This window comes from Hippocampus guttulatus, chromosome 4 (assembly GCF_054856545.1).
Source record: "Hippocampus guttulatus isolate MCC_2025c chromosome 4, RoL_Hgut_1.0, whole genome shotgun sequence".
Taxonomy (NCBI): Eukaryota; Metazoa; Chordata; class Actinopteri; order Syngnathiformes; family Syngnathidae; genus Hippocampus; species Hippocampus guttulatus.
The window spans coordinates 20,424,667-20,445,835 of record NC_141264.1 but is presented as its reverse complement, the minus strand read 5'-3'; the positions used below and the strand labels follow the sequence as shown (position 1 = coordinate 20,445,835).

General features: G+C 42.4%; 1 protein-coding gene across 1 annotated transcript; it reads left to right on the top strand.

Annotated features, from left to right (window-relative positions):
- Nucleotides 1–879: 879 nt before the first annotated feature.
- b4galnt3b (beta-1,4-N-acetyl-galactosaminyl transferase 3b) lies at nucleotides 880–20,816 on the top strand. Its single transcript, XM_086110029.1, has 20 exons — nucleotides 880–1,347; nucleotides 6,210–6,250; nucleotides 6,425–6,484; nucleotides 9,267–9,362; nucleotides 9,596–9,686; nucleotides 9,768–9,868; nucleotides 9,940–10,007; nucleotides 11,626–11,704; nucleotides 11,837–11,903; nucleotides 13,565–13,702; nucleotides 13,782–13,891; nucleotides 14,817–14,917; nucleotides 15,363–15,430; nucleotides 15,619–16,462; nucleotides 16,531–16,787; nucleotides 17,629–17,782; nucleotides 18,773–18,845; nucleotides 18,930–19,083; nucleotides 19,143–19,269; nucleotides 19,929–20,816. Exons 1-20 carry the CDS (start codon nucleotides 1,224–1,226, stop codon nucleotides 20,038–20,040), a joined length of 2,865 nt encoding a protein of 954 aa, XP_085966155.1. The 5' UTR covers nucleotides 880–1,223; the 3' UTR covers nucleotides 20,041–20,816.
- The last annotated feature ends 353 nt before the right edge of the window (nucleotides 20,817–21,169 follow it).

Sequence of the window (21,169 nt, the reverse complement as noted above, 5' to 3'; positions counted from 1 at the left end):
ATTAAGGCTGTTTTAATATGATTTCAATTTTTAAATGATCTTTTGATTGATCACAGTATGCAAAGTGACGTCAGGCGTTGGTGACAGTTCATCTCTCTGGTTGTCTGTTTGCTATTGAATCAATGCATGAGATAGAACACAAAAGCAAACCACGACCAATGTAATTATCTGGTAAATTAAGCTAAAAAAAACCTTACTTTTTACTTGGACTTGTTCACAGTACAGAGGTCTACAGTTCGAATCCGGGCTCCAGCCTTTCTGTCTGGGGTTTAAATGTTGTCCCCATGCCTTCACAGGTTTTCTCTGGGTACTCCAGATGGATGGATGGATAAAATAAAAATGCTGGAGGAGCAAAACCGAGGCGACACAGATTTCTTCTGTGTGCACTCGCCGGTGTAGCGCCATCCCTGGTCTATGCCAATGAAACACAAAGCATTATCTTTCTATTCACACATAATGTACACTGGTGTCTCCTCACCGCCTACGATGTTTACAAGGTTGTAAAATGCGTCTTTTTAAAAGGAGAAACTGTTTGCTAACCTAATCACCTCAACCTGCTTCAGGTATCCAGGCCAAAGAAACAGAGGCGTATTTTACTTAGGGAGGCAAGGTAAACAGACAGAAATCTATCCTAAAATAACAGTGTGTTGGGGAGGCTCTTTCAAAATAATTCACTCTTATTACAACAGCACCAGAATTAACAGTTCCAGTGATAGTTTCACCACGGGTGAACAATGGGTTATTTAAGATACAGTCATATTAGTAATTTTGTGTCATTATGCTTTGGTTTTAGAACAGTTTGTTCGTTAAATTCCTTTGTTTTGTTTTTTAAAGAGTAAGTCGATTTCCGTTTTCTTGTGACTGACAAATTGAAAAGCGGTGTGGGTACTGTTCCATCGTCCGTTGTGTTTGTTGAGGTGGAAATGGCAAGAAAATGTTAGGCATCAAACGAGCCACACCAACATTTTATAAGTCTCCAAGCCGTTTATTTGCAATTTAATGACTTATTTTGCCGCTTTGTTTCTGTTCGCCGCTGGAATGGAAGCGACCGAGTCACGAGCGCACCGGGTACAGATTGGTGGCCGGTAGTAAAGCGCACATTCGCCGGGGACAGAAGCACCGGCGACAAACTGGGATCAAGAGACGGTCCCTTTCCAAAAGCGACGACGTCCAGCAGCAAAGCTGATGAATGACCCCCGTTGAGCCGTCAGCTGAGTGCCGGGATGATAACCACGTTTTTCCCAGTGAAGAAACTGCGGAGGAAGGGCAAATGTGTGCTGTTCGGGGCCATTCTGGTCATCGCGGCGGTAACCGTTGTGTCCAAAGCGCGGTGGGGAGAAGGCACCGGTAAGTTTGGCAACTTCGGAAAAGGTTTTAACTATTGTTGACATTCAATTTTACTTTTAAGGACCGTCAAATAATTACCCCAAGCACACATATTTACTATAATAGCTACTTTGTACTCATTACATTAAGAAAACACTTGGTCACTTTAACCTTTCATTTATTTGATTGACTCTTTGGTATCACCTGATGAATGTTGCTTTGCTTTTGACTTAAAATATGATGAAAAATAGACACGTGTTTTGTTCATCAGTCCCTATTTAAGTTCACTGAAAGTCACCATTTCTCAAGTGTAGTTTATTGAGTTGTAGTTCCTTTAAATCTTATAAAACTCATTAAAAAATATTCGATATTTACAATGCCCTCCAAATTGATTAGAACGGCGAGGTAAATTTCTTTGTTTTTGTTGCATACCGAAGAAATTTGAGGTTCAGAGCAAGAGATTGATATGAGACAGAAATTCACAACTCCACCTTTTCTTTCATATTATGGACATCTAGATGTGGTGAGCAACTCACAGCAGAAAGCAAAATAACAATTTGCACCTGTTGAAACTATTGAAACTCCTGTAAAGCGTGTCGTCCTGTTTGGATTTATATAAGGGATTATCTCCTAAAATGGTCATATCTTGCTGTGCAGTCATATGTACCAAGAGACAAGGGTGTAAACCAAACTCAGCTTTTTATCAAATACCCGCTGATGAAGATAAAAGACAGCGATGGGTAGCAGCAACCAAACAAAAGGACTGGCAGCCCTCAAACTATTTGAAGATTTGCAGCGAACCTTTTTCACAGGGTTCGTAGATCATATTTCCAATATTTTACTCATAATCATTAAATTACTGCGTGATGCTGAGCGCAAACATAGGGTGGAATGTGTAAAAATACTAAAATAAAATAAAAATACGTCAATTAGCATTAAAAGCAAGTTTTCCCTGCTGCATCCTCTATTGGGTTAAGATCTAGTGATTGACTTGGCCAGTTTTAAGAGCTTACACTGCTGACAAAGTCCTTTTTTTGTGTTCGCATAAGCAGCCATGCAAGGCCAAGCCATGACATTACCTCCACCATGCGAATTGAGCTTGTGTGTTTTGGATCACAAGCAGATCCTTTCTTAATCCATACTTGAGCCTTTCCATCTCTTTGTTAGGCGTTAATTTTGGTCTCATCGGTCAAAACTGTGTTTCCAAACTTTCGAAGCTCATCTCTGTACTTCTTTGCGAAATTAGATTTGGCCTTCCGATTCTTCAGCTGATGAGTTGTAGGGGCTCATTTTATCATCTCACATCGCCAGAGGTGGGAGGAGGTACAAATAATTTGGGGATATAAGACGACGCTTCTTGAGCTCCTCATTTTATGGAGATGTCTATTCAAGAAAGAACAAAATATTTAAAAAATAAAAACCCCTTTCAATCATGTCCTTGTCATTTACGTCTCCAATAAATAAAATCCAATGAGGGGGAAAGATGAATTAAAATTTGAAATCAGATGGGGTTTTTTGGGGAGGGGGGGTATATTTCACTCCACTCATAACTGGCATAAATCTGATCACCGTTGTGCATAATCCAATGAAATGAAATGCATTTTAAGATGAACTGAATCGTTCAGGACCATGGACAAACTCATCGAGCCTTTTGATTTTTTTTTTCCACACTTAATTTGTCTTAATGAGTGCAGCCTAACACAGGTGAAACAAGAAAACAGGTTCCTTTGAAAAGAGACACGCCAGCCGTGAGAAAGGTGTCTGTGGGGTCTGTTGTTGGGGGGCTGGGGCAGGTCAGTAGTTCACGTCACAGTTTTACTCTCCACATTGGAGGGAAATGCCGTCTCGTGTCGGCTAACCGCACTTCCTGTCGTTGTCTTTACCTTTTTTTGCACCGCGTGAGTCTTAACAGAAGGGTGTCAGGGATGCAGATGAGAACAGAGTGGAAATGACAACACGACTCATACACTCCACCGTTTGCTCCCTTTGAACAAAGCCTGACATGTAAACACATGCTGAGCGCTGTAATGCGAGGCAGGGGGGTCGCCTCGCTTTACATTCCTCACCTTTACATTGGAGTGACGATGGCGCTTGACGGTAGTCACAACGGAGAGGAAAATGAAAAAATGTCACATTGTGGAATGCAAAGGACTTGAATGCTTTCATGCTCATTTTTATGTTTTTAAAGATTTTCCTGTTGAATTCAATTTGGAACCCAGTAAATTTGAGGTCAGCGATGGACATTGTTGGAGATTCTGAACTCCGAAGGTTTTATACGTGCATTCACCAAACTCGGGCTGTCATTTACAAATCTTTTTAGATTCGACTATCCGATCAATTATTTCATAGATTACTCTGTAATGATGTAAAAGTGATGGGAAGTACTGTGACGAGGTTTCAGCTTATTCAGTACCTGAAACAGCACCAAAGATCTTATTGCCTCCATCGTAGGCGTCTGCCGGCCGTCCGGCCAGTTTGTCGTCACACTTATACTTTCCCATGTCCCTTTTTTAATCTTGAGAACCTTTTTCATTTTTAAGTATTGCTCCCGAGAAGTCGCTACGGCCTGTGAGCAGCAAATGTTGGTGCGGTAAACACGTAAGTGGCCCAACATCGGCTACAGTTGGTGCAAATGCGATTAAAAAATATATATATATGTAATAAAATGTTGACCAATTCTGTAGTCAATTGAACCACCGAATTATTCATTTAATCTAACAGCACAATTCAAGGAAAGGTCCAAAAAAAGATGAAAAGTGGTCATTTCCCAGGAAAAATCAATAATTCTGTTCATTTAAATTTGAGAGGATGAATAATGTCAAAATAGCATCTGAAATAGCGGTCCGCGTAGAGCATAAAGAACATTGTTGCCTTGACTTGCCCTTTGAGTTTGAGCCATAAAAGTTTGCACAATACAGATTTTACAATGCGTTGTAAGTTCTAGTTATGATGGTCAGAAACAAATTACACCTGTTGCTGAACCTATCTCTTCATTCTGAAAGGTTATAAAATACTGTATTATATGGTGACAAATATAACGTATTACAAAATTTCTCGAAGATATGAATTAAAATATCTTTTTACGGCATATCCTTGTCATTTATTTTTATAAAATTACTTCGCAAATTAGCGGGAAAAATGAATTGAACTTGGAAATCTGATTTGAGAGAGAGAGAGAGAGAGAGCTAACAATTTATTTTATGTAGGTCATTTGGCTCCGGACGTAACTCTGGAGTGAGATATGTAATAAATTGCATTTAAAATTGGGATGATTCATTTTAACACTCTTTTTGGTGAGACTGTTTTAACATTGGCCAGTTTTGTGGGAACAGTGTTATCATGCAAATGAGATCATTTTAACCCACGGCATCAACTACAGAGGCAACACAAAGTGTGTACATATATCCCGAAGCACCCTTGTTACGCTTGCAAACGAGTGTAGCTGGTCCTTGCATGTGGCGCATGCAGCGGATACATCATCCGAATACTGTCGAGTCAGTTTTCCGTCCTCTGTCGTCATTAATGCAAACACTTGCTGTTGTGGTTTCCCTTGATGCTGTAATCAGGACCGGAATACGTTCGTTATATCTTGGCAGCTGAGAGGAAGCTAGCACGCGCCGCTTACCACAGCCGTGTCTCTTTGCACACACGCTTCATCTATGACCAATACGTTTTTTTCCTTTTTTTTTTTTTTTTTAATCTTTTGCAGGTTACATGAACACACGGGTGGGTTAGTTAATAAATGTCCCACCACGAGGTGGAATGGCTGTGAGTGGTTGAAGGTGGTGATGCTCTGAACCGTGGAAGAAAAGAAAACACAAATCTACCTAGCAATTGCCCTTTTTCCAGACTCATGGCGAAGGGTGTAGTTGCTTATCGACAAGAAAAGTACAGGCAAATGTCTGGCGAACGTTTGCCGAACATTTGCGAACCCTGACGATCCCTGAGAGGAGCGGAACATTGGCTGCCTTCGCAAACACTTGCAATTGTTTGCCGCTCAGGGGGATGTGGGCTTTTTAAGTTCGGGTCACTTCACATACAGTAAAGGGTTGAGGGTAGGGTTGGACTAGGATAGGAAAGTAGTACAGTTGATGCATTGTTTGGAGTGTTCTTTAAAAAAATAGAAAATATTTACTTAATTATTAATTAATTAAATATTAATAATAAATACCAAGATATTGAACAAAATAGCAGCAAAAAATGAAAAATATCAAAACATTGGTCACTGTTAATAATTAAAAAAGGGGGGCTGTCACCGTATCATATGCTTCTGTCTTCATGCTCTTCTTTGCTGCCTTCTACATTTTGCTTGACCGATGCGTGACGTAATTAGCAACGTACAATCTCTGCTGTACTCTGCTGGGCCTTGTGCGGCGCCAGATGGAGATAAAAATACTCTGAACCACCACCCTAGCATTACGCGTTTCACCAAAGGTGGCCCCGTGCTCCAAACCCCCGTGGGTGTGGGTGTCTCCGCCTCTTCTATAATAACAGCCTTCATTTTACGAAGCCTTGAAAGCGCTGTTTCCTTGGTCTTGTCTCAGCTACACTAAAACTGTGTCAATTGAAAGATGATAGAAGTGTGATTTTTTTTTTTTTTACATGACATAATATATTTATTATATACCTCAGTGTCCGACTGACGAGGGTAAACGCTTAAGAAACTGAGTGCATGGCTGGACTTCATCAAAGTACCAGTCTAGAATTCACCCAAAATGACTGTTCAAAAAACTATTTCCTTCCTTACACTTTTTCATGTGTACTGAAATGATATCCATGTCCATGCAATTTTGTGTCAAGCTATTAATCGAAAGCAAAGTGCGGTCTATTTTTAGACACCCTTTTTGAACTTCTTTTACTGGTTCCTGCTTGTTCCATTGCAGATGACCATGGGGGTTGGGGGAGCGCCACGTTTGACCAGAGGGTAAGCCCGGAAAATGTGGTGGTCATCGAAAATGTGTGTGCGTGCGTGCGTGCGAATGTGTGTCTGTGCACAAGTGTGTCTGCATTTCAGCGTGCCTGTGTGGAAAATAAGGTGATGGAAACCAAAATGTATCAAGCTATGAAGGCAGTGACATTAATGAAGTGTGTGTTCCAGGTTGGAGTGGGCCATCCACTGGAGGATTCTGGATTTATGCCGCAAGCCTGGAAACCAGAGGTGTGCATGCGTGTGTCAATGACGTGTGTGTGGGGGGTGTAGATTTCCTCTTTAATTTCGTCTGTTGTACTCATGACAATTAGTGAACTCTAAAAGTAAACTGCCTGAACATGTCCAGGTCCCATTTTTTTCTTTAGGATGCTAAGTTAGCGTCATCGTTGTTCACCTAAAGAAATAAATACAATTGGGGTGAGGAATGAACAAAATGTTGTTAAATGAGGTGACTAGAATGCCACAAGTGCTATTCAACGGATTGTCTGTATGCATCTGCGCTTCTGTTCCACATGTCTGTCTGCCAGTCATTCCCTCTAGTTAGCTTATGTTTCTGTTTTGATCTTTGAAGTTAGCTAAGTAGACACAGTAAGTGTCTGTCTGTCCGTCCATCTGCCAAGCTATCTTGCGAGTTGTATTATAGAATAGATAGATTGTCAAATTCTGTTCGTTGTCGATAAATCACCAAATGGTTTGGGTCTTGAATATGAAATGAAATGCTCATCGAATGTAAATCCAGTAGGCCTCTTGAGATCTGCAGACTTGGGTCAATTCGTGAAGTCCAGAATTCAAAGTAAACATGGTGAGACTACATTTAGTTGTTAAGATTGATGCAAATAGAATAAATTGCAAACAGCAGTGAAGTCAGCCCAGAGTGTAAAGGCTTTTAAATCAAGATTAAAAATTCCCCCCCCCCCTCCAGAAATCATTTGATTAAGGTCTTCTCATTTATTTATTTATTTCACTTCTAGTCATTTTTAGAAAACCTATTTTAATTCTTCTACTTTTAAAATGTTACATACAGTGTATGTTTTTTTTTTTCAAGTTTATGTGAATGCGTTTCAAAGCTATCATTGTCCGTTCTTTTAGTCATTTTGGTATGCTACGTTGCTTCTTATGCTACGTTAACTGTACTGTCTGTAAAAGCTTTTTGGTGTTGTGCCTGAAATGTGCTATATAAATAAAGCAGCCTTGCCTTTAACACACAAAAGTGTGGATTGGCAGGAATTGCAGCTTTTTGAACATAAACAAATATTGGGTTTAGCAGAATGAACATCCTTGTGCGGCAACCTACCACTGTGACTGTGAAGTCGTAATTATAATGACTGATGAAACTTTACGTTCACGACGCGCCAGGAGGCTGTCTTCATGCTGCTTTGTTCTCGTCGGCTTATAGTGTATGCACAGTACATAAGACTTGCAGGATACACGCCGAGCTCAAATAACGTGGCGTCTTTAGCAGATGTCACAAAGGTTTTCTGTTTACCTTCTGTTCTTTTGTTTGTGAGGCAGACCCGTTCTCACTTAAAGAGCCTGTAAAGTAAAAATGTCTTGTAAATTTTTACACGCCACAAAGAAGAGTGTTGTCAACCCTTAGATGCATGACCGACCAATACCTGCACTTGAGCCCATAACCACTTCATAGGCCGCACCTGTTCCAAGATCATTTATATAACAAGTTCCAAAGGAATCCGAGCAGCCGTGATACTTTCAACGAGAATGTTGAATATTTTTGATCCGCACACAAAACTGACTCATTTTCGACCTGCATAGGTACTGTACAAGCTGTATGTGTCTGTCTTGACTAAATGATAAAATGGGAATTACAAAAAGCTGCAAAAATGCGAGCCCTGGGGTAATTTGTTTGACCCTACATATGCATTCAAGACTGCCGCATTTAGAAGTACAGTACATGACTGCAAATAAGGCTTAAAAATTGTGTTGTAAGTTGATAGCACTCTTCAGCAGGAGTGAGTGTGAATGGTTGGTTGTCTTATTTGTATTTCCTACGATCGGCGAGCGACCATTTCAGGGTATAAGCCCACCTCTTGCCCAATAACATTTAAACAGGCTCCAGCGCCCCCACAACCTTATCGGCTCAGAGAAAGGATGGAATTTTTTTATTTTTTTATTTTTTTTGCAATAGCATCTCATGATGTTGGCAACCATTACTGAAGTTGCCTACACCCTCAGACAGATACTGTACAATGATTGCTATTCATGCATTATAAATGTATTATAAATGTATACAATCAGTATTTTCTTTGTGTTGAAAAAAAATGCTGAAAAAATGACATAGGCCTTTATTTAAGGTTAGTTATGATATCCATCCATCCATCCATTTTCCGAACCGCTTGATCCTCACTAGGGTCGCGGGGGGTGCTGGAGCCTATCCCAGCCGTCTCCGGGCAGTAGGTGGGGGACACCCTGAATCAGTTGCCAGCCAATCGCAGGGCACACAGAGACGAACAACCATCCATGCCCACACTAGGGACAATTTAGAGCGTCCAATCAGCCTGCCATGCATGTTTTTGGAATGTGGGAGGAAACCGGAGCACCCGGAGAAAACCTACGCAGGCCCGGGGAGAACATGCAAACTCCACACAGGGAGGCCGGAGCTGGAATCGAACCCGGTACCTCTGCACTGTGAGGCCGACGTGCTAACCACTGGACTACCGGGCCGCCCTAGTTATGATATGATCCACAATAATAACTTCTTTTTTTTTCGCACTAGAAATTTACTAGAAATTTACGATAAAGAAAGTCACCCTCCGGTTTCAACCAAAATAAAGCTTCATAAAGTTTCTGCAGTGTGTCACAGATTGTGCCGATAGGCTAGAACGGAGTTTGTGTGTGGGTCCTTGACAGTACAGAGACTGCCAAAAAAAAAAAAAATACATCTGTGGCACCGTTAACCTGCGGGCGCAAGTGTGCGTTTGTGTGCTTCTGTTTTGCTGAAGTAGGTCGGACGTTTGCTTGATGAGTGACTGATAACGCTCTCTTCTCTCAGTATAAAGGCCGGGCCAATTTGCATGTGTTTGAGGACTGGTGCGGCAGCTCCACGGACAGGCTACGTCGCAACCTGCACTACCCGCTGTACCCTCACGTGAGTGCGAGCCCCTGCAACTGCTACACTCTCACTCGTTGGATATACGGCGTCATTTACCACTCTGTTGTATTATTGTCAGTGCTCCACAACACACTTACTGTTCAACACTGAGTGACTTCTGCCCAAGCCATGCTTACAGTTGTTTGCAGACTGGGTACATTCCACATCCACTTGCTAGATCTTCATTTCCCATGACCTTAGATCCTGACCGCCTTTCTTTCCTCTTGCAGTCAAGGACCACAGTGCACAAGCTCGCCGTCTCTCCACAGTGGACCAACTACGGGCTCCGGATCTTCGGTTATTTACATCCTTACACCGACGGTATAACAACTTTTATTTATCTTTTTTTGCCGTCGTGAATCGTACTTCATGGCGGCGTCTTTATTTCTTTGCTCTCCTCAGGAGAGTTTGTGTTCTCCCTGAGCTCTGACGATAACTCCGAATTCTGGCTCAGCACGGATGAGTCTCCCTCCAATCTGCGGTTACTCGCATGGGTTGGAAAGGTACAAACGTTTGCTGTCGTCATTGAAAAGAAAGAAAAAGTGGGCTTCTCTATTATTTCCTGTCTTTTCAGACTGGGTCTGAGTGGACAGCCCCAGGCGAGTTTGAGAAGTATGCCAGTCAGATCTCCAAAGGAACTCAGTGAGTCCATTTTGTGAGCTACCTGTTTACCAAAATATTTATGAGGCCCTGTACTGAATTTTGCTGGATTGTGGCGCAACAGTGACGCTCATTTGCATCGTACCATTCCCGCACCATGTTTTGCCTCCCCGGACTTGGCAGCAAGGCTGAGCGAAGGGCTCAAGGAGACAGGACCACTCCTAAACAGGCAGAGTTCAACAAAATAACTCCTTTATAAATAAATAAATAAATCCATGGGTTAGTTTGATCAATCTCACAGACGTAAGACACCTGAAATTGTGACTCTCAACCAGTGTGCTGTGGCACATCAGTGAGAGATCATCAGGTGTGCCATGGGATATGATGTTAATCAATCAATCAATCAGTAATTTTCTCAAGCAAACTGCTTTCATTCATTTGTCTGTGACAACCATGTATAGTAACAGGCTAAAGCTAAACAAACAAACGCTCTTCCACTTGATGAAAGGTTTTTAATTCACTCATACATTCACTTTTTGTGAATTGTTTTGCGAGTGGTGTGCCGTGAAATATTATTTCCAATGCGCAGTATGTGCCTTGACTCAATAAAAGTAGGGAGACACTGATATACATAAAGCATCGAAATATTTCATCAATAATACCAAGAAACACAAAAAAATGGAATGCAATGCAGTGTATACTGTAGTGGTGCTTGTTAAAGTGCTGCAATAAGTTTAAAAAAAAACAGCCTCAAATTTCAAACATGTATGGTAGAATCGGGAGATGATGGAAACAGTCACTATGAGTCAACTTTTGGATGCCCTTGTTGCTCGTGTCACGGAATGTTTAGTCATCGTGTGGTTGGCTGAAACCTGCTGGAAGATTTTGTTGGTCACACATATCAAGATGCTTGGTTGCACCGTTTGCAAGTTGCAGCTGTCTCATAGTCGAGACGGTGGCCACCTTTGCTCGGCGTATTCTTTTCAGCTATGAAGACGTGATACGATGAGTCATGGCACGAATATGGGAAATTATGAGCCATTGTGATACATTTACAGTGGGGGAAATTATGATCGGATCCCCTGCTGAGTTTGTGAGTTTGCTCACTTTCAAAGTATATGTATATGCTTGTTTGTTAATTCTGGTCATAGGTTGTGTGCAGGTCAAAAATGGATAAAAACACAATTGCAAAGTATCGTTTTTTTGGAGTGAAATGCGTACTTGATCCCCCAGCAAAATCAGTGAGTACTTGGTGGAGAAATGCTTGTTGGCAAGCACGGCAATGAGACTATTCTCGTCGTTGGGTACCCCCGGATTGCATGCAGCTCAGGAGTGATTGTCGCTCATTTATCTTTTGGGAACATGAGTTTTCTGCTCCCTCCACAGCTTTCTTTAATTTTGGTTTGCAGTCTGGCCATTTGACATTTGCTCTTGGCGAACGATGTTCCGCCTTTTACTATTATCAATATAAATCGAGTCTGAGACTTGTCTTCTCTTTCAGCAAACCAAAGAAATTCAGCAGGAAATAAAATTATGACTTCCCCTCCACTCTCTGTGTAAACATGCACAGCAACTCAAACACACAATCAAATTGTGAAGCTGAAGGATTAACAATTGCATGTTCCTGCTAAAATAAACTACCGGCACTTCTGCTTTCCAGGCTTTCTGCTCATAGGAGATACTTTTTCGAAGTGATCCACAAGCAGAATGACAAAGGCACTGACCATGTGGAAGTGGCTGTAAGTACCTCAAATAGTACCTCTAATTATTTATAGTCCCCCAAAAAAATCCCAACTTTTTTTTATTTTTTTTTTAACGTGAGCGTTCAAGTGGACACGATAACCAAACTGTATTTGTTTATTTTGCCACAGTGGAAGCTGTTGGATGAGGATTCCAGGTTTATGGTCATCGAGTCCAAGTACATCTCTCTCTATGCCAGTAAGTATCATGCGCATTGAGGTCATAATACACAGCGACGTGCAAAAGCCCACCATCAGATTCCTTTGAGCAAGGCGATCCCATTTTCTTTAGAGCTTGTCTTCATGAGAGTCACACATGAGCTGGAGCCTATCCCAGCTGACTTTGTCGTTGTCATTGTGCGGCTCATCAACTTCCCATAATTCTGCGCAATTAGCCTTGTTCTTGAAAAGGGGCGCATGCCAGGCATTGTCTCACCCTCTAGAATTCTAGTAAACAACCTGGTCAAAAATTCCACAGCCAACTCTCCCAGATGCTTCCATACCTCCAAGGGTATGTCTTGTCATCCTTTTTTAGCGCCCGTCTTTCTTCTTCCTTCCCAATCATTATTATTTACTGGTCCCCAATAACTCTCCTCTACTTTTCCTTCTGTCTCATTTTCACCCATCATCAACTGCTTATTTTATTATTTTATTTCCATCTGTCTTGCACACGATTTGCATCGGGCAACAAAATTCCATTTCTATCACCCTAACCTGCTGTACATCTGTTCATTCTCACGTCTGGCCAGCCTGTACAGATGTTTCTCATCTTTCCTGCTGCACGTTCTGCTTTCACCACCAAAATCTCCTTTTCCCCTTTTCCTACCAGAAGACATTCCAAGCACTCTCCTGCCAGTCTCTCAGATCACCTTGGCTGTAGAGGTCCAGTCTTCTGGAGGCTCCTCCTGCCCACCGACAATCCTGTCTCACCTCTTCTTGAAAGCACGACACTCTTCCTTTCTCAGGTGTCCAATACAGATTTACACTCTCCCCAGGTACCACCTTGCAGTAAGAAGCTTCCTTTAAGTGACATTGAAGTCTTCTGTAAGTCACCCTACGTTCCGGCCTTTTCTGGGAGAATGTGTTCACGACAGCCATTTTCATCCTTTTGGCAAAGTCCGCCACCATCTGCCATCACCCCTGTTTCCATTACAATCTGCACTAGTCCAGAGTCTCTCCCTGTCTGTGAGATGCTCAGTACTACTTTGTTTTCTTTGTTCCATAATTTCTGTTCTCTTCCACAGGGAGTTCACATCCTACTGTTGGGGCATAATCACTAATCCCCCCTACACACACACACACACACACAAAATAAATAAAAAAATAGAACTACCTTTATTATTGTTTTAAACTTATAAATATACATAATCCTAGAACAGTTTAATGTCATTTAAAACTCATCTTACAACATTCGAAAGAATGGCTCACAGATGCTGCGATTTCTAAATCATGTACATTTACATGCGACGAAGACTCTCTGTAACTTCCACTTACCACCCAGATGAAACTTTACTCCTCCCCAACGTACATCAATGTTAGTCCCTCAGTCGAGATGTATCATATTTGATATTAATTACTACTTTACTGCTTGGACATCATCTTGTGGTATCTTGGGGTGTTTTGGAGAGAAAAATGTGAAGAGGTGAGCTTTTTTGCGCTTGGCATAGTAGAAAGTGTGTGTGTGTGTGTGGGGGGGGGGGGGACAACAACAAAAAGGTGAATTTGTGAATCGTAAACCACAAATGTTTGAGGGTTCACTGAACAATAATAATCCTGTCACACACTGGCTCATGATCCACAAAAAAAATCACCTGTAAGCTTCTGCTTATTTTTTTACCACCCTGCGCCTTCTTCCCGCAGATGAATCAGCACTGCTTATGAACGACGTTGCGCACATCCCACAGACGGCCGCGAGCCACCGACGTCGCGCTTCACGGAAGCACGACGCCGCCACGATAGACCTTCTGTGGGAAGACCCCAGAGACGCTCTCCACCAAGGTGCGGGACTGTTTCACAGACTTGAAAGTTTCTTCCCTTTCTTCCTTCCCTGACATCGGTGTGCCATGTTTGTCGCCAGTGCCTTTGATCGACGACAGTTTCCTGCAAGGCATTCTGCCCAGCTGCGAATACAAGCCCAGCTACACTATCAAAGACTTCCCCCTCACTCGATACCAAGGACTCCAGTTTGTATGTATCGCGTCCGTATTTACACGAAGCTACGTTTGCACACCCAGACTAACATTTGAATTTGAATGCGCTAGGGCCGAGGTCCCCAACCTTGTTTGCCCCACGGACCGGTTTCATGTCAGACAGTATTTTCAGCGACCGGCCTTTAAGGCCGGATAGATACAACAATATAATATGATATGACCTGCATGAAAAGTGTGGTATTTTCGAAACAATCAGAATAAACACGAATCTTGACACGAGGAACGTCCTATCTGACCGCTACATTCTCTGGTCGCTATGGTAACATTTAAACCTGCCTTCAAAATAAGATACGCCGTAAATAAAAAGTGCATGAAAAATACAACTCACCATCGCCGCTTATTATGCAGAGTTGGCTTGGTGCGTGTGAATCTCCCGTTGAGATAAAGCAGCATTTGAAATAGGACTCCTGACACTGTCGATTAAATGGAGCCTTCTCGTTCTTGAAAGTCGTAGGCTCCTCTTCTGTTTCCTGGCTGGGCCTTTTCCCTTTCCTGAAAAAACATTTCAAAGATGTTTGTTTTGTATGCGGTAACCTGTCACGTGACGAGAAGCGCGCGTTCACCTGCGTCAACAGTGACATACGGTCGACAAATATAACAGAGAATTCAGTAATTTTTCAAAATAAATCTTTCAGATTCCGAAATGAATAAAACGGAAGGAATGTAAGTTATTTATTCTTTCTGTGCGGCCCGCCACCAAATGACCGGTACGCGGCCCGGCGGTTGGGGACCCCTGCGCTCGGGGGTGAACACTGTGGGTGTTCATTTTATGAATGCCTCTTCATTACTCGACATTCTTATTTTAGTAAAGATAAAATTTTTCATATGGCTCTTCGACAGCGTCACATTCGCTTCTTGCATCTGTACCCAATGTTGTGGTCACTGACAGTATGACTCCCCAGGTCCACATGTCCTACGTATATCCCAACGACTACACTCGACTAACGCACATGGAAGGAGCGGACAGCTGCTTCTACCCAGAAAACCCTCACTACATGAAGATGTGAGTAAATGTCTGTAACAATAAATGTCTACTTTTCTTCGGAGACTGAAATCATTTGTCTTTGACATTTTATCTTTTATTTCCTGAGCAGAATAATTGGAACAGATAAACCGAGATCATAGATTTGCGTGAGAGTTCAGATTGAATCTGTTTGTTCCAATACCTGCATCAAGGCTGCGACCCATTGCTGTCAGCGAACTTTTTCCCAACATGTTCCAATTCTCTTGCTCCTTTGAAAAATAGGCGGGTCACAAAAATTGTTAGCTACTCAATTGTGCATCGGATCTAAATATTAAATAAAAATGTTGATCTCTTGCTTCATCTGATGATGTTAAACCTAAATGTTTTTCAGTCAGGAAAAAGGATTATGACAGAGAATTTCACTCGAGAGATGGAAAGGAATATGTACTGTATACTGTACATTTAAACGTGCAACTTCTTCTAGGTTTGGATTTTCTCGATACATGAGACTAGATCGACCTGATGAGCTGGAAAAGAAAAACAGAGCCAATGGTATTATTTCTTCTTTAAAAAAAAATATCTATTTAACTCTTTTATTCTCCTTTTAATGACTGTACATTTTCTTCTTTTTATCAAATGATTTTCTTTAAAATAATGTTTTTAATTCATTTTCTTTTTCCTGTCTGTCTATATTACATTAGAATACCAGTTCACACCTTCTCTCTGTCTTCTTATGTCAGACTACGGCTTCAAGAAGAGAAAGTCAATTCTGGAAGAGGACTACGAGTTTGGCCAGGATACGTATCTCGGCCAGATGGAGGCCAAAGCAGCCAAACATCGGCATCATCCCTCCAACTATGGGGACGATTACAATTATTACTCCCTGAAACGTCGGCGTAAACTCTTCTCCTTGCCTTTAAACGACTCTAACCACACCTTGAAGAAGTCACCTTACGGCAGTCGTGATAAAGCTGAGATGGATAGAGGCGTTGTACGTCAGCAGACGAAAGTAGCTGAGATGGCTCATTTGGTGGCAACGCAAAGCTCCCAGCGGCAGAAGCGACCAGCGGTGAAACCGGAGGGGCCTGTGAAAATAGCACCAAATTTAAAACCAAAACAAAAATCTGCAAAGGGGCCAAACCTTAAAACAGTGGAAAAACCACAACAGCTCAAGCCCCTCTTAACCAGAAAGAAGCTTGCTCCAAAGCACATCCACTCCAAACGGGTGGACATTAAAATTAAGAAAACCCAGACGAATAAAAAGTCTCTTCAGCCTACCGACACCCCAAAGCCGGCTCCCATTCAGGATCCCAACAAGGAGGAGCGTAGGAGAGATAGCAGGTGGAGCGACACTGACACTTTATGGGGACCAGGGGGAGACGAGGAACTCAGCCCGGCACCCGTGTTGGACGTAGACGTGGACTGGAGTCAGACTTTCCAGGTCCTTCACGTGGACCTGCAGGCCATGCGCCCCGACTGGATTAACTTGCGCTGCAACATCTCGGGAAACCTGCTGCTGCACTCCAGCGACGCGCTGCCCGTTGTCACAGCTTTTATGGCTCAACTCAACAAGAACCACGGAGAGTGAGTGTCTCATTTTCTGAATGGCGTCATTTTCTGTCTAATTTGTTTTTGTTTGTGTGTGCGTGCAGCCTCTTCAAACTGGTGCGTGTGGTTAACGTGGAAAAGCATTTAGATGGCGCCCAGGGCAGCCGCTACCTCCTGGAACTGGAGCTGAAGGACGCCCAGGGCCAACCGTTGCGCCTGTCGCACTACATCTACACCCCGATACGACATCACCCGCGCAGCCAGGACCTGGACTCCCAGCGGTCCAAACCTCAGCTGGTGCTGTGCAACCCAATCGGCTTCCGCTGGAACCCCGTGGCCATGATCCATTTCATCGTGCCAGGTGTGGTACGCTTAGTTTAAGGTGACCTCAAATTCTGGTTGTTGCATGAACGCAAATCGGTGGGAATTCTGTGCAAAACTGCAGGTTTGTCTATTGTGAGGAACTTGTATTTGTATCTGGAAGAAAAACCTCTGCTATGAATGACCTGGCCCATCAAGTTCCTTGAATCGTCGATTCGAAATCAGAATCATCTTTATTGGCCAAGTATGTAGAACACACAAGGAATTTGTCTCCGGTATAACACGCTGCATTAGTATCATCGTAAACAAAGACATGACAAATAAGTATGGAAGGACATTTCGTAATGTAAGTGAACTGTAGTGCGGTGGTACCGGCCAGTGACAACAAAGCATCAAGCAGAGCTAAAGTGATCAGTGGTAGAATACAATACAATGACAGTTTGTACAGTTGGTGCAGAAAATCATTGAACCATTTGAGAGTGACCAGTTGCAGTATTTGTTGTACAAGAAGAGTGACTACATCAGTGACTGTTTAGGGAGTTAATGGCGAGAGGGAAGAAGCTGTTTAAGTGTCTGCTGGATTTGGTGCGCATGGATCTGTAGCGCCTGCCTGAGGGGAGTAGCTGGAAAAGGTGGTGGGCAGGGTGCGGGGGATCCAGGAGGATTTTCCGTGCCCTTGTCTTGATTCTTGCAGTGTGCAAGTCCTCAAGAGTGGGTAGGGCGGTGCCAATGATTTTTTCCGCCGTCCTAACTGTCCGTTGAAGTCGGATTTTGTCCTTTTTTGTGGTGGCCCCAAACTATATAAGTTTAAACCTTATTTAAACTAAATAAGGTGTATGTAGGCACTAAATGTCTCCGTGGTGCTTGTCTGCCTTCCTCAGTAAGAAACCAGGCTCGCTGGGTACAGCGGCTCATCTACGACATGGCGGGCTTGTTCAAGGCGACGGGTGACACCAACTTTAACCTCATCATCGTTGACTATAACAGCACTGATATGGATGTGAGAGCAGCCCTCAAGAAGTCCTCCCTGTCCAGGCAAAGTGATCTCATTTCAAAGTTCTGCCTGAAAGTGTTAATGGTGATGCTCTGCAGCTCAATATCACTGCAAACTATTGCTGCAATAATAGCCATACTGTGAAACTCCTCTACAACGAAATCCACATGGGCGAAAATACCCCCTAGTGTGAAAAAATCTTCATGCATTAACACCATTCCCATTTTCCTGCCCCCCCCCCCCCATACAACGAAAAACCCCTGTTGCGTTATACAAAATCTTTTTCTCTGCCCTTGCCTCATGATGAGATTCACTACAACGAAGTCTAATCCAACAGCGACCTCGACTGCTTCATTCAGCAACAGCAACCACCACACTGGTTTACACATGCGCAGTAGTCCAGGAAGTATTCGTTGTTGTTAGTTTCAGACGCAGCAAGAACGTTGCATTGCTAAAATGCCTACAAAACGGACCTTTGGATGTCAAGAAGCTAAGACAAGAAGAGCTCTGACACTGGAAGAGGGTAAAAGTGATCAAAATGAAAGACGGAGGAAGCAAAATAAAAGACATTATCCAAGAAATTGATGTAAGTGAAAGTGAATGTTGATTGTCAATTTCGCAATTTCTTTCCCTTTTTTTCTTTCTACACTGACTATATGAAGTGTCAAATAAGTTTATGCACTATTGGAATAAAAATAAAGAGTACACATCCGTTTGTGAGTGCGTGTACACATCTGGTTGTGTGTGTGTGTTTACATCTAGATCAAATTTGATATAGTGAAAAAACCCCTGTTGTGAAACATTTCTTGCTGCAAACATGATTTCGTTGTAGAGGAGTTTCACTGTATTTATAATGCAAAAGCCCTCTTGACATTGTTTGTATTTTAATGGTGGTTGGATAGCGTTATGTCAGTATTTTTCGAGGGTGTACTTTGTCTGGAAATCCTTTAGTACCACCGCTTTAGATCATGCTAACAAAGTGTCCGGTCAGCGTATCCTCACACCATGACAGTCTATGGGGTTTTTTTCAGGTACCAGTATGTGAAGCTGAGTGGCAACTTTGAGCGCTCCGCTGGTCTCCAAGCAGGCGTCAACCTAATAGATGTGAGCGGCCGTGCCCGAGCTCTTGAATCAAAAAAATCATCTCTGTTTGAACATTGTTCTTTTTGCCTTTTCCCCTGCCTTCAGGACGACCACAGCATTGTGTTTCTTTGCGACCTCCACATCCATTTCCCTCCCTCCATCATGGATAGCATTCGGAAACACTGTGTAGAGGGATTCATGGCTTTTGCGCCCGTGCTTATGAGGCTGGACTGCGGGGCAACTCCATTGGAAGGCAGAGGTATGAGAGGAGCAAGAAAAAAAACTGAGTGCAGCATGACACTGTCCTCTGTGTGGCAGGTTATTGGGAGGTTCACGGCTTTGGCTTACTGGGCATCTATAAGTCTGATCTGGATGCGGTGGGAGGAATGAACACCAAAGAGTTCACCGACCGCTGGGGAGGGGAAGACTGGGAGCTCCTCGACCGGTTTGTTCAAGTTTACTGTCATATACAAGTTTACTGTCATATACATCCACTAGGGTTGCCGTGACACCAACATGTTGACTTTGATATTATACCTGCTTTACCGGTACTGAAACGATACCGTGGCCAAATCTTAAAAGCATCAGTCCAAAGCAGCGAAATAATAGTCGACAGTTAAACAATTCAAATTCTTTGTATCTGTATTCATTTAAAAAATGACGAAGGATACAAACTAGAATACAGATGGTGTAATTCAAAAATCTATATTCATTTTGAAACACTTTTCGAATAATTGAAGACTAAACATTTTTAAACGCTTAACAATAATTTTCCGTACACCCAGTGGTGGACAAAAGTCCCAGGCCATGAAAAGATTTGTTGTTTATTATTTCAGCTGTCGGGCAGTATAAAATCTCATTGAAGAAATATTCAACATATTTATAATTCTACATTTACCGATGGATAAAATGCATAAGCCCGCGCCGAGCATGTGAATATGTCTGTGTTTTAAAAGTTTAGAGAAGGTCAAATTAAAAAAATTGTAAAGGGCATAATGCATTTTAGGTTAGGTGAATATACCCAAATTTTCTAAGGAGTGTAAGAAAAAAAAAAGTAACACACACACTCACTCTCTTTCTCCCCTTGTGGTCTCATTGCTGCAGGATACTCCAGGCCGGACTAGAGGTGGAGCGGATCCATCTGCGCAACTTCTTCCACCACTACCACTCCAAGCGCGGCATGTGGAACCATCGCATGTCATCCGGTCCAAGCTGACCCGGTCAAAACCTATTCGAGGACCGCCCAGAGCACTTTAACAGCTGAAGCCTGCTGCTTTCCAATTTTTGTGACTACTAATCAGCACAACAGGGTGGCACAGAGTGACCAGTGAAGGTCATCGCCATGTCGATGGTACTGATAACATCAGAGTTGTTTTCACTGGATGTACGACAGAGGAAGGTACAAGCCAACATAGGTTCAACTCAGTATGCAAGCGCATAAATGCCGGTGTAGTGTATGTCGCCGTCGGCAATATACTTTACCGGACGCAACACTCCATGGATAAATACACATCAATGTCTTAAATCTTTCACGTTAGTCTCAACTGGAAAAGTTGGGGGGGTTCTGTGAAATGGTCAATTTTTGTCAGCAGATGGTGTACGTGATGATTTAAATGATGGAAAACTTAACTTATTGTTGCCTTTTTTTAAAGTGCATACCTCAATGTATCTGTTTGAAGTCTTAACATTTGCTTTATTCAAAATAATAGTACAATAGTAATATTGTGTCATATTAGCCAAAGATGATCTGGATGTTAAAAAGAAGGGGTTTCTGTTTAAAAACGGCAAAAAAACTCAGGACCGGTAGTTTTATTTCTTTTGGGAAATGTAGCAAGCCTAAATCAACACTTAATACAAGTTTCATTCCCAGTGGAGGAAAAAGTGGTAATTGCTCCTTTCTGATATGAGCTGAGCCATGTGTTTTCATGTGTCTGCGTTTTCTGATTGTACAGATTTTTTTTTCTGAATAAACTTGCTTGGGGTACAGTGGAATTATTTCAACCGAGTACAGCACAGTCATGTTGCATGGTGGGATTGACTCTGTACTGCATTCATTGTGTAAAATCCATTATTGGACGCATTCATTATATATTGAAGGATTCATTGCAGAATTTTATTTTCCTTTTAATTTACTTTGTCATTATTACTGTATTTCCAAAGGATATATATTACTTGCAATGTTCCTCTCGACTTTTGTACAATGTGAGTCTTCTCTCAGGGTCTGTTTTCAATCAGATTTCAAAAGCATTTCTTGGACTTCAGCTTGCACTGACTTTTCTTTCTCTCCCCAGTTACTGAGGCTCACGCCTAGGATGTCCTCTAAGCGGAAAGCCCAAGAGGAATAT

Coding starts and splice junctions, on each gene's coding strand:
- b4galnt3b (XM_086110029.1), top strand. CDS start 1,224: ATGATAACCACGTTTTTCCCAGTGAAGAAACTGCGGAGGAAGGGCAAA. Junction 6,251..6,424: donor GCGCCACGTTTGACCAGAGG/GTAAGCCCGGAA, acceptor TGTGTGTTCCAG/GTTGGAGTGGGCCATCCACT. Junction 11,904..13,564: donor GTACATCTCTCTCTATGCCA/GTAAGTATCATG, acceptor TTCTTCCCGCAG/ATGAATCAGCACTGCTTATG.